Here is an 11,759-nt window from a genome sequence, read left to right as displayed (position 1 = left end):
AAAGACATGGAAAAAGATTTTATTCACCAATATGGCATCTCTTCACCCATGATTGGGAAAATGTAGATAAAATACCCACATTTCTAAAAAATATAACTTAAGGAACTCGGAATCAAGGAAAAACACAAAGTCTAAAGAATTTAAAACTCATTAAAGAAATTGAATCATAACTTTAAAATCTTCCCATACACACACTCACACACAAACCTTCCCCACAAATAAGGCACCAGATCCAGATGTTTTTACACGAGAGTTCGACTAAATATCTGTGTAGTTAATAATGCTAACAGCGCACAAACTAGTTCAGAACACAGACACACACACACACACACACACACACACACACACACACACACACAGATTCTGGCCTCTTTTATGAGGCCAGAATTGCAGGATAGTATGAGTCAGAAAAAACCACAGACTATCTCCCTTCTAAACACAGATGCAAAAATCCTCTATAAAATACCACTCAATTGACTTCAGTAATGTATTAAAAATATATCATGACCAAATTGGGTTTATTCCAGGAATAAAAGTTTGGATTAGTGTTAGAACACTGATGAACATAATTTACCACGTTGTCAGTCTAAAGGGGAAAAACCATGTGATACTTTAAGAGAGGTAGAGAAAACATTTAATAAAATTCAACATTTATTCATGATTTTAAAAATCTCTTAATAAATTAATAAATTATTCCTAATAAATTAGGAATAGAGGGGACCTTCCTTAATCTGATAAAGGCCACCTAAAAAACCCTACAGCAGATTCATCATTAATGATAAACCATTAAAAGCATTCACTTAAAGATCAGAATCTAGATAAGGACGTCCGTTTTAGGGACTTTTTTTTCAGTGTTATTGTCATGACTGCAAACATCTATTACATTGTATATACCGGCAACAAATGTTAGAAAGTATCATTTAAAAAAGAGGTGACATTGATTACAGCACCAAAAAAATGTAAAGCACCTAGAAATAAACCTAAAAATGGTACAAAATATTTATGGAGAATGTTATGAATCATTATTCAGAAACATTAAAGAAGACCTAAATAAAAGGAGAGTTATACCATGTTCATTAACTGGATGAGTCAGTGTTATAAAGACATCTGTACTCTCCAGTTTGATCTACAGATTCGATGCAGTTCCAGTAAAAATCTCAACTGGGTTTTCCGTGGAACTTGACAGAATAAAGGACCATACATAGCCAAGATAATCCTGAAGATGTAGAATAAGAAGGGCTTTGTCCTCCCAGATAGCAGGACTTATTGTATTCATTATATTAGTGAAAGCGGTGTTGGTACAGTATTGGTACTAGTCTTGGTACAGACACATCGGCCAATGGAGTAGACTTTATCATCTGCCTGGCTTCCTTTTGGGACATAAAAGATGCTCTCAGAGGACTTTCTTGCTATCAGGATAATGTACCCGTGACAACCTATTGCTTCCTCTAAGCTATATATAAATCTGGCATATATATTAGCCCTGTTTTTTTTTGCCTTAGTTCCACAGCTTTTACTCTAAGATTGGGGTACATCCTACAATGGATGCCTACATGATATGAATTAGTAGGGTTTTTTTTTTGCCAAAATAAGCTATCACTAAGGTTAGAGTGTGATTTAGAATCTATGTGTGTATCCATTCATTCAACATCCATTTATTCATTCTTTGTTTGTACATCCATCCGTCCATCCATCCAATCCACCCGCCCATCTATCCACCGCCCATCCACACATCTGTCCACCCATCCATCCATCCATCCATCCATCCATTCATCCATCCACCCACCCACCCATGCTTTCACTCATTTACCCATTCATTCATCCATCCCCTTACTCATCTATCCACCCATCGAAACACCCATCTATTTATCCATCTATTTGTCTCCCTGTCTGTCTGCCTGCCTATCTATCTGTATGGTTATAGAAAAGGGCTTGCACAGTCTATTAGTTACCTATTGATGCATAACAAGTCACCCCAAACTTAGTGGTGTAAAACAACAAGTGTTTAATTTGCTCATAATTCTGTGAGTTGGCCCGGCAGGGCTTGGCGAGGATGGTTAGTTTCAGCTCTATGGATTGGGGCAGCTTATCTGAGGCTGGTGGAACTATACGGATTGCCTCTCACATCATTTCATCCTCCAGGGCTCTCCGTCCACCCATCCTCTCTCACCGGATGGCTGTACTTCTTCACATGGCCACTCGGGGCTCCGAGAAGACAAACGTTGGAAGCTACTTGGCCTCCTGAGGACTAGAGTCTAGAATTCCTGGAATTTCCGTAACATTCTGTTGGTCAAGGTCAGTCACAGTCAGTTTATTCAACCGCGATCATCTGAGAACCTATTGTGTTCTGGTTACGAGATGGAAAAAACAAGACACATTCCCTGACCGCAAGGAGCTTGTCTTATGCTTCCTGCACTTTCTGTAGAGACTCCAAATGCACTCACACGTGACGCAGGTCTGAGGTCTCCATCCTTTGTGGGTGAGTCTCCTCCCTGCCCATAATAGGTAGACTTTTTCTAGACCCCCTTAATCAGAATGGACTACTTTTCCAAGCTTCAGGTTCTGGGCAGGGACCCCAGTTCCCTTTCCTTAGCGTCCTATAGATCTGAGCCACATCGCTGACCCTAAGGGTTACCACATCCCCATTTCTTTGTCCCCTAGAGTCTACTTTTGGGACCAATCCCCACCCCCACCCTGATCCATTGACCAACAGCCTCTCCCCCCTGCCCCATTGTCACTCTGGCTTTAATTTCTCTCTTCCCAAAGCATCTAGGGATGTTTCGTTCTTCAAGTTCATCTATATGTTGTAATATTTTATTATACTTTATTCAGCATGTCCATGAGTTGTAGTAGGAGCAGGGTCTGTCTGCGTCAGCTGAGGCCGCTCTCAAAAGATTGTGTTTCCGCAAAACAGGCTCTGCAAGGGAGATTTGCATGGTGGAGGTTAATTGCCGAGTGCTGTCAGGTTCAGCGCGTGTGAGGGTGTGAGGGCAGCAGGACCGGGCAGAGGGAAGTGCTGGGCTCTGACAGCAGGGGCTTCAGTGGGTCTCACGGGGAGCTCTGAAGCCAGGGTGGCTCTTCAGAATTATCCCTACGTATCCCCCCCCCCCAATTCTGGCCAAACCCTAAACCTCTCCATTACTTTATGCTTTTGGAGATCAATGCCAGGTGGAGATTCTTAGGTTATTCCTGCTTTCCACCATCTCTTTTGTGAAGAAATGGACATACAAAGCCAGCTTCTGCCCAAATGGGGAAAGGGATGGGAGAAATAAATAATGATAATGTCAACAACGACGGCCAATGTTTACTGAGCACCTAGTATGTGCCAGGAACTGCTCTATTAAGCACTTGGCATATCTTAACTATGCCTAGGTAGTGGGGTGGGGCAGGAGGGTGGTTAGGGTGATATATTAGTTCACTGGAGCTGCCATAACAAAGGGCCACAGACTGAGTGACTTAAACAACAGAAATTTGTTTTCTCACAATTCTGGAGGCTGGAAATCCAAGATCAAAGAGTTACAGGGTTGGTTCCTTCTGAAGCCTCTCTCCTTGGTTTGTATAGATGGCCCTCTTCTCCCTGTGTCCTCACATGGTCTTCCCTCTGTGTGCATCTGTGCCCTAATCTCTTCTTATAAGGACGCCAGTCATACTGGATTAGGGCCCACTTGAATCACCTTAATTTTCTCTCTTAAGGCGCTATCTCCAAATATAGTCACATTCTGAGATGCTGGGTATTAGAGCTTCAACATATGAATTCTGGGGAAGACACAGTTCAACAGCCATGACAGGGCAGGGAGTTCCTGTGCTCTGGTTTTTGGAAAAAAACAACCTTGGAAACATGGAAGGTTCCCCCAGAGAAGTTCTAGGGGGACTGAAAACTAGAAGAGGCTTGAGTACTGCTCCCTGTTGCAGAGAGGCGGCAGGTCCCCAAAAAGGAAATGACTCAGTGGTGTCTCTGGGCAGCTGAAGCCACAGAGAGCCTCAAAGAGTTTCCTGTACCTAAACCTGGCTTAAAAGTCAGCTTCATGAACAAGCTTCAGGAGTGGCAGAGAAAGTACCACTTCTGATAGGTCACAAAGAGGAAAATAGAGGGTAGGCGGATCAGAAGAGATGGGGCACCAGCATGCATGTGTAGCTAGAGAATTAGACAGATCCCTCCCTCATCCTTAATGCCTTGGCATTCCCTAAGCTCCCTGGAATTTTGGCAGTCTTGGAACAGGAGCATGTGGGGAGGTATGGCTCCCAACTGACTAATATCAAGGTCTCAGCATGCCAGTGCAAAAGGACCTTTGCATAAATTAAGTTGCGTTATGAATAAAAGGAAGTTGAATTATTTTTCACTCCTTGTGAGCTGAGATTCATGTTTGCTACACACGTATCTTAGTTTGGGCTCCCACAGAGGCAGAGCCTGAGAAAAGGGCTTGGGGACAAATCTTTCCTCCAGAAGGAATGCGGCCCCCTGATACCTTGATTTGAGTCCCATGAGACTCATTTCTGACTTCTGACTTCCAGAACTGTAAGATAACAAATTAGTATTGTATTAACACCAATAGGAAACTAATACGACTAGGGACTCTCATTTTTCTTGAAACTCATGGTCATCTAGGCTGTCGTATATTTTCCCACCTTTGCCGGAGAAATGACTTAACCCCTCTGTGCTTAGATTTCCCCATCCATAAAATGACCCGCCCCCACCATTGAGAATTCAATGAGTTACTGTGAACGAATGCACTTAGCACAGTGCCTGTCATGCAGTGGGTACATTAGAAGTATGACCTATAATTAAAGATCATTATTATTTTAAGAAAAACAATCATGCAAACATGATGAAGAAAGGCAACCGACATTCAGCCTTCAAGTGGGAAACCGCAGGGAGGGGTGGAGACTGCTGTGAGCCGGTGAGCTCATGCCCTGTCCAAAGGGGACAATCGCTACCCAGCCTGAGTTGTAGTAACCTCCAACTTGCCATGAAATCTGGATTTGTCCACGTGGAAAGTTTTGTGATGTTTAAACACTGGCTATGAATTCCCATTTGAAAAACGCTCTCAGTGACTTAGACGTGGTCTATGGATGTAAGGTCACCTTATGTAATAACTGAAAAGAACCCGACATTTAAATGTGCACGAGATTACAACTATGCTCACAAAAAAATATCTGCTAAGGACTAAAGAGGCCAAGGATGGATCTCGAAATCACCCAGCTGGGAAATGGCAGAGCAGAGATTTAAACCCAGGTGGTCTGGCTCTGGTGTAAGACTCATTCTGTTTCTCTGAGATGATGCATCTCAGTGTTTGTATGCAGTGAGATGTAGCAGGGAAGGGCATCGTGTCATCATAGGAAATTAAGAAACAATGTAATCACCATTATTTTGCCTTCTATTACCTCTGGATCCTGGCAAGAGATGGATAGAAGCAGGAGAGTTTCCTGCCCCTGGGCTGGGAAGGAGTCTGAGGATAGCAGACTTTGGGTCTTGAGAGAGTTGGTGGGGCGGGAGGGTGAAATCTGAAAAGACGCCAGAGGTGAAAGCGGAAATCAAGTAGATAGACTTCTAAGAAGTTGTGAAGTAGGTCACTGGCTTGGGCTGGGGCCTTGCTGCTCCCGCACTTTATCTGAAATCAAGGCCCCTCCCAGGAATGATCTTCGGAGGCTAAACTTAGAGGTTCCATCCCCAGGCAGACGCTGGTGGCTGCTGGTGGCTTTGATAAGTTCCCCACGCCTTGGTCTCCTCATTAAAGCCACAGAAACAGAAAGACCATGATGAGAGTAAAGGAAACTCCAGCGTGGGTGGGATCTGGGCGTCTGGGGCTGTCTCATCTCCCACCAGCCCAACACAGGCAGAGAGGCACGAAGCTGTGTGCCTTTGGTGCAGGCAGAGTGGGGGACGCATCCCTGCCTCAGTCTCTGCATCTGGAACATGGGGGCGACAACAGCTCCTGCCCAGGGATCTAGGTAAAGGTGTGACTTGCACGAGATACCTGGCGTAGGGGACATGCCTGACAAATGCTCTCCTTAACATTTGTAAATCACTTACGGCACTCACACACGTGTGGATCTCTTACTGTGTACCAGGCGCCATACCAAATGGCTTTTTCCTCATCAGATTTAATCTTTACAATAAACCTAGGAGGTAAGGACTCTTGTTACCTAAGAGGTACTGAGAAGTGATGGGATTTGCTCCAGGTCACACTGCCAGGAAGTGGTAGAGTAGACTTGGAACCCAGGACCGTCTGATCACAAAGCCCCCTTCACCCCTATATCAGGCAACAATGTCAACAACAATGTCAACAATAACAAGAATGATTCATTCACCTCTGAGGTCTGAGTCTTCATCCTAGACTCCAGGGAAGCCTTACTTCCTGGGTCCATGCTCACTTGCATAAACCATTTGATTTGTACGCATATCATTACCTGCCCCGCCCCACACTCTTTCATGCCCCCAGTTACTCCAAGCTTCCGACTGGCTGGGTAGACTGCCAATCTGTGCTGGATGTCTGCAGTTAGGGTACTTGGAAGTGTGTAGCCTCTACTTTCTCAGGAATTGTAGATTTGAGGCTAAGGCAGACCTGGGCGTCAGGTCTCTGGTTTCCCTGCTAAGCTTCCTGCATGGAGTTGAGCCAGCTGGGTTCATATTCTCAGCTGTAAAAGTGACCTTTGTGGGTCATTCCATCTATCCCTATGCCTTCATGAGCCATCCTTCCCCTAAGAACCAGACAGATCCAGGTGCAAAGTTCACCATTTATTTCCAAGACCAGTGGTCAAGGGGACCAGGGCTACAGACTAAGTCTGGTCCTCACCTCAGGATGTGTATGTCTTGGCTAGGAGGAACTTGAGGCTGTGTGTGTATTTGTGTGCCACTGTGATGCTCTGTGTGTGATGGGTGCGACTGTGAGACAGCATGTGGAAGTCTGATGTGAGAAGCGTTGTATCCTGCGTGTCACACGTGGTGTGACTGTATGGCCTGTGTGGGTGACTGAGGCTCTGATGATGACTTGTGTGTGACTGTGTCCTATGTGGTTGTAATGCAGTGTCTGTGATTGAGGGCTTGTGATGCTATGACGTGTGTGAGGTGGTATGAGAATCTGATGCTTTGTGTGTATGTGTCTGTGGTTGTGAAGGAGTGACTGAACTTGTGGGGCTGTGATTCTCTGTGATGCTGTAGCTGTGATGGTAGCTTCTTTCTTTTCTCCCTTTCTTTCTTCCTTTCTTTCTTCCTTCCTTTCTTTCTTTCTTCCTTCCTTCCTTCCTTCCTTCCTTCCTTCCTTTCTTTCTTTCCTTCCTTCCTTCCTTTTTCTTTCTTTCTTCCTTCCTTTCCTTTCTTTCTTTCTTTCTTTTCTCCCTTTTTCTTCCTTCCTTCCTTCCTTCCTTCCTTCCTTTCTTTCTTTCCTTCCTTCCTTTTTTTTTTCTTTCTTCCTTCCTTCCTTCCTTTCTTTCTTTCCTTCCTTCCTTTTTTTCTTTCTTTCTTCCTTCCTTCCTTCTTTTCTTGCTTTCTTTCTTTCTTTCTTTCTTCCCTCCTTTCCTTCCTTTCTTTCTTTCTTCCTTCCTTCTTTTCTTTCTTTCTTTCCTCCCTTTTTCTTCCTTCCTTCCTTCCTTTCTTTCTTTCTTGCTTTCTTTTTTCTTTCTTTCTTTCTTTCCTTCCTCCCTCCCTCCCTCCCTCTCTACCTACCTCTCTTCCTCCCTCCTTCCGTCCCTTCCTTCTCTCACTCTCTCTTTCTTTGTGTTTTTTTCTGCAAATATTTTCCAAGTGGCTCTGTGCCAGGCTCTGGCTTGGGTGCTGAAACAGTTTTGCTGTCCTGATGGAATGTAAGCTCTTAGCAGTGCTGGGATACAGCCAACTGGTTGATGATTTATATGGGAGACAGAGACCAGCCACAGTGGGAATATTTACACCATGGAAATCGACAGATACTACAAAGCCTCTCCCCTCCCAGGAAACCTGGTTGTCAAACATCTACCAGCACATCTCTATGCCTGCATCTCTGAGTGTAACTTCATGGCCAGGCTGTGGTGTGGCCACAAGCCCGTAGCTGGGACTTGGGTAGGTGACTAAGACCATGGGCAGGGCTGGGCTGGGCTCTCCACTGGTGGGTGAGTCCTGGTGATAAATCTGCCCTCCCCCACTCTGCCCACACTTGTGAGAATGGAGAGGGTGATAAGACATTTCCTGTTCTCAGCCAACTCCCTGGACCCCCAAGTCCCACTTAGTTCTGAATCAGAAGTATAAATACCCACCCCTCACCCCTTTTTCCTGAATATCAGGTAGATCAGTTTTACCCCTGCTTGGGGGCTAACAGACCCCCAAGGCTCCAGGTCCGTGTCTTCAGTGTTGTCCATGGCAGGGTCTGCAGTCTCCTTTGGTTCTTCAGAGGTGCCTGCTGGGTCTTTCACCTTGTGGGATAACTGGGTTCTTGGTCCCGGTGGTCCCCACTTAGCTCTCCACCTGTCGAGTTTGGGGTTCTTCTGGGCACACTCCAAAATCTCTGCTTGCTGGTTTTCCTGTCTCCCGAGACACCCTCTGAGGTCTCTGTCTGTCGGACTCCGTTCAGTCTACCCTGGCTCCTTCCTTCACACCATGAACGCCCCGAAGTAGGACCGCGTACCATCGCGGACTCGGACCAGGCTCTCATCAGGCACGCGCACCACCACCTCCTCCCCGGCATCCAGGTGGACCACTCCGCCCAGGAAGCTGCTGTCCCACCAGACCTGGCGGCTGCTTGCTCGCCCACAGGGTGACCGCCGGCTGACCAGCAGCTCCAGCTCCTCGGGGTAGCGGGCCGTGCGCTTGTAGAGGCCGTGGGTGATGGGCAGGCCGCCAGTCAGCCTCTGGGGGCAGCCCACACCGCCCAGCTGCACCTTGGAGTAGATGTAATAGTAGCCAGCCTGGGCGATGACCAGGGCACCGTCCCGGTAGGTGAGGCCCCTCAAGAAGGCCAGGCCCAGTTTCGTCTCCCACAGCAGCGGGCCCCCACTGCCTGTCAGGCTGGAGTTGGCCCCTGCGGAGGGAGACAGAGGGGGAGTTGGTAGGCACAGGTCCCACGCTTGCTGTGTGACCCCAGGCCAGTCGCCACCCCTCTCTGAGTGCCACCCCCTCTGTGCTAGGCTGTTCCAGAGCTTTAGATATACGAACTCACTTTATCCTCACTTTACAGGTGGGGAAACAGAGGCCCAGGAGGTGGCAAAATAACGTGCTTATCATACGTCTTAACTCGTTTCATCCCCTTCTTGCAGGTGGGGAAACTGAGGCACAGAGCAATTGATTTGCCCAAGCTGTCAGAAGTTGTAAGTGGCAGAACACATCCTGGCCCAGTAGGCTTATAACCTCTGAGTTCTTCAGTCTCCCTCTCTGTAAAATGGAGCTCTGAATAGTGTCAGCTAAGGATTTAATGAATTAATAGGATTTAATGAATTAATAGGTGGAAAGAACGTCACGGTGCGTGCCACAGAGTAAGCACTGGTACAAGGGTTTATTCAATAAATAAAATTAGGAAATTCACAGACCTAGGCAGTGCCTGTGCTCTGGGCAGCTCTGTGAATAATTAATGAATGAAGGAATACGATGCCATGTTGGGGTGTCTGTCTGGTCTCCCCAGGACACGCTGAACCCCTAGCCTCTGCCAGGACTTGGGGGCCCCCTCACCTGTGAGGTGTGCTGTCGGGTTGGCCTGCTGGGGCCTCCGATCTGGGGAGAGAGGGTTAGAAGTCAGAGGGGTAAGGGCCAGCCTCCGGAGGGCTCATTCAGTCCGCCTCCTGGTGTCAACCCCACCCTTTCCGGAATGACCCAAACTTCTGCTTCTCCAGCTTGGGGGACGGGCATCTGTGGGGCTTAGGCCAGTTGTGCAAATCACATTGGGCAATGGGCTGAAGGGGTGGGGGCAGCGTGGGAACCATTCCATCCCCTCTCCTGGGACCAGGACCCTGACTCACCTTGCACCAGCTGATCCCAGGATCCTGCACCTCTGTCCTAAAAGTGCAGAGCAGCCCATGGTGAGGATCTGCAGGGCCCACGCCCTGGCATCACTCAGACTCGTGGCTGAGAGACACATGCAGACCACGGGCACAGACATCACCCTCAGACATATCCAAGGCCATGTGCACACCCCACCTCACACCCCGCCACCCAGCAGGCTCTTAACCATCCAGTTCCTCAGTTTTCCCCTCTGTAAATGGACACATGAAAAGTTCCTCCTTCAGATTCAGCGAATTTTTATGTGAAAATCATATTATAGTGCCTGGCAGAGAGCAGGTACTATAAGGGTTTATTAAAAAAGTGCTGTCAAAGACACATGGCCACCTGGATGGCTGGACACTTGGACATAAATGCTAACATGTGGATATGGACACATGGGCACAGACCTGGACACTTGTGTGACACACTGACAAGTCACACGTGGATGCAGGTACGTGGGTTGCGTGGTTTATGGAGCCACGTGGGTCTGGGCACACGGAGACGCAGAAACAAAGACACATGATGTCACCACATGGGCTGTAGACAGGTGAGCACATGGCCGTGTGGGTACATGGGTGCAGGACAGCAGCACAGCTCCCGCCATGAGGAGAAAGGACCTGGAAGCAAAAAAGCTGAGACCACATGGGCGTGGCTTGGGACACACAGACCCACAGGTGTGGCAGACAGACCGACGGAGACATCCAAGGCCAATGGGAAATGGATGCAGAGAGAGATTCTCACAGACTTGGACGCAGTGGATTAGTGACAGTCCCAAAAATGGTGATCAGGTTACAGCTGATGATAACTAGCCGTGTCAGGGACTTCCCCTGCGGTCCAGTGGTTAAGACTCTGCACTTCCAGTGCAGGGTGTGCGGGTTCCATCCCTGGTCTTGGAACTAAGATCCCGCGTGCTGCGCGGCATGGCCAAAAAATTAAAAATAAAAGTGGCTAAATGGAAGAGTCAGATAAATATTAAAAAAATAATAATAACTAGCCATGTCAGAATGTCGATTTCAGGGGTTACAGACAACACAACTGTGTTATAAACGTTAAACTTCTTAAAGGCTTAGATTTAGTTCGTTCCCACCACTAGAAGAAATGATAATTATGTGATACCAGAGAGGCATTAGCTAACACTACAATAGCAACCCTACTGCAATATTTATGTAACAAATGAATATGTTGTACACTTAAACTTACACAGTGTCCTATGTCAATTATATCTCATTTAAAAAAAAATGTCAGTTCCCATTGGTTGAATGCTTGCTGTGGGCCAGCTGGGCACCACACACACAATGTCATATTTTATTCCCTGGGAAGATGCTTATTATCACGCCCATTTTACAGATGAGGAAACTGAGGTTCCGAGAGGTGAATTAACTTGCCTTGGGATGCTCTTAGTCTGTCCTCCATTCTGCACATACACACACACACAGATGCCCAGTGACACTGGCTTCGAGCCCCCCCCACCCCCATCCCAGCACCACTTACCTGCAGGGGGGCGGCCATCACCTCCAGGCGCCAGTGTAGCTGCAGCAGGAACCAGCCCTGGACAGCCACTCCGGTCGTCAACAGCAGCAGCAGGAGGCCCAGGCCCAGCCGGGCTGCACTGCAGGGCTGTCTCCTGCGTCTGTGCCCCAGCCTTGTGAAAGGGATGTCCGTCTGTCCATCCACCATGAACACCGAGGGCCTCACCACTGTCTCCTCCATGCCTGAGCGGACGAGGCCCCAAGACGCCCGGGGCTGGGCTGGCACGGCTGGGTCCTGCGGGCTGGGAGGAAACCACGATTGCCCAACACTCCTGGGCTTTTCACGC

The 11,759-nt window shown here is 47.6% G+C and overlaps 1 protein-coding gene across 2 annotated transcripts; it reads right to left on the bottom strand.

Moving 5' to 3' along the window:
- Nucleotides 1–8,235: 8,235 nt before the first annotated feature.
- On the bottom strand, nucleotides 8,236–11,759 carry TNFSF14 (TNF superfamily member 14). Of its 2 annotated transcripts, none has more exons than XM_065874350.1 (4): nucleotides 11,435–11,759; nucleotides 9,922–9,958; nucleotides 9,635–9,676; nucleotides 8,236–8,990 (listed from the first exon to the last, which is right to left on the bottom strand). In XM_065874350.1, the coding sequence occupies exons 1-4, from the start codon at nucleotides 11,651–11,653 to the stop codon at nucleotides 8,563–8,565; spliced, it is 726 nt and encodes a 241-aa protein (XP_065730422.1). In that variant the 5' UTR covers nucleotides 11,654–11,759; the 3' UTR covers nucleotides 8,236–8,562. The 2 variants fall into 2 exon arrangements, with proteins under 2 accessions (XP_065730422.1, XP_065730423.1); XM_065874351.1 differs by having other exon boundaries at nucleotides 8,563–8,990; nucleotides 9,922–9,951; nucleotides 11,539–11,653.

Source organism: Phocoena phocoena, chromosome 3, assembly GCF_963924675.1.
Source record: "Phocoena phocoena chromosome 3, mPhoPho1.1, whole genome shotgun sequence".
Taxonomy (NCBI): Eukaryota; Metazoa; Chordata; class Mammalia; order Artiodactyla; family Phocoenidae; genus Phocoena; species Phocoena phocoena.
Note: the sequence above shows the minus strand (reverse complement) of the source record. Positions and strands in the feature narration are given on the sequence as shown.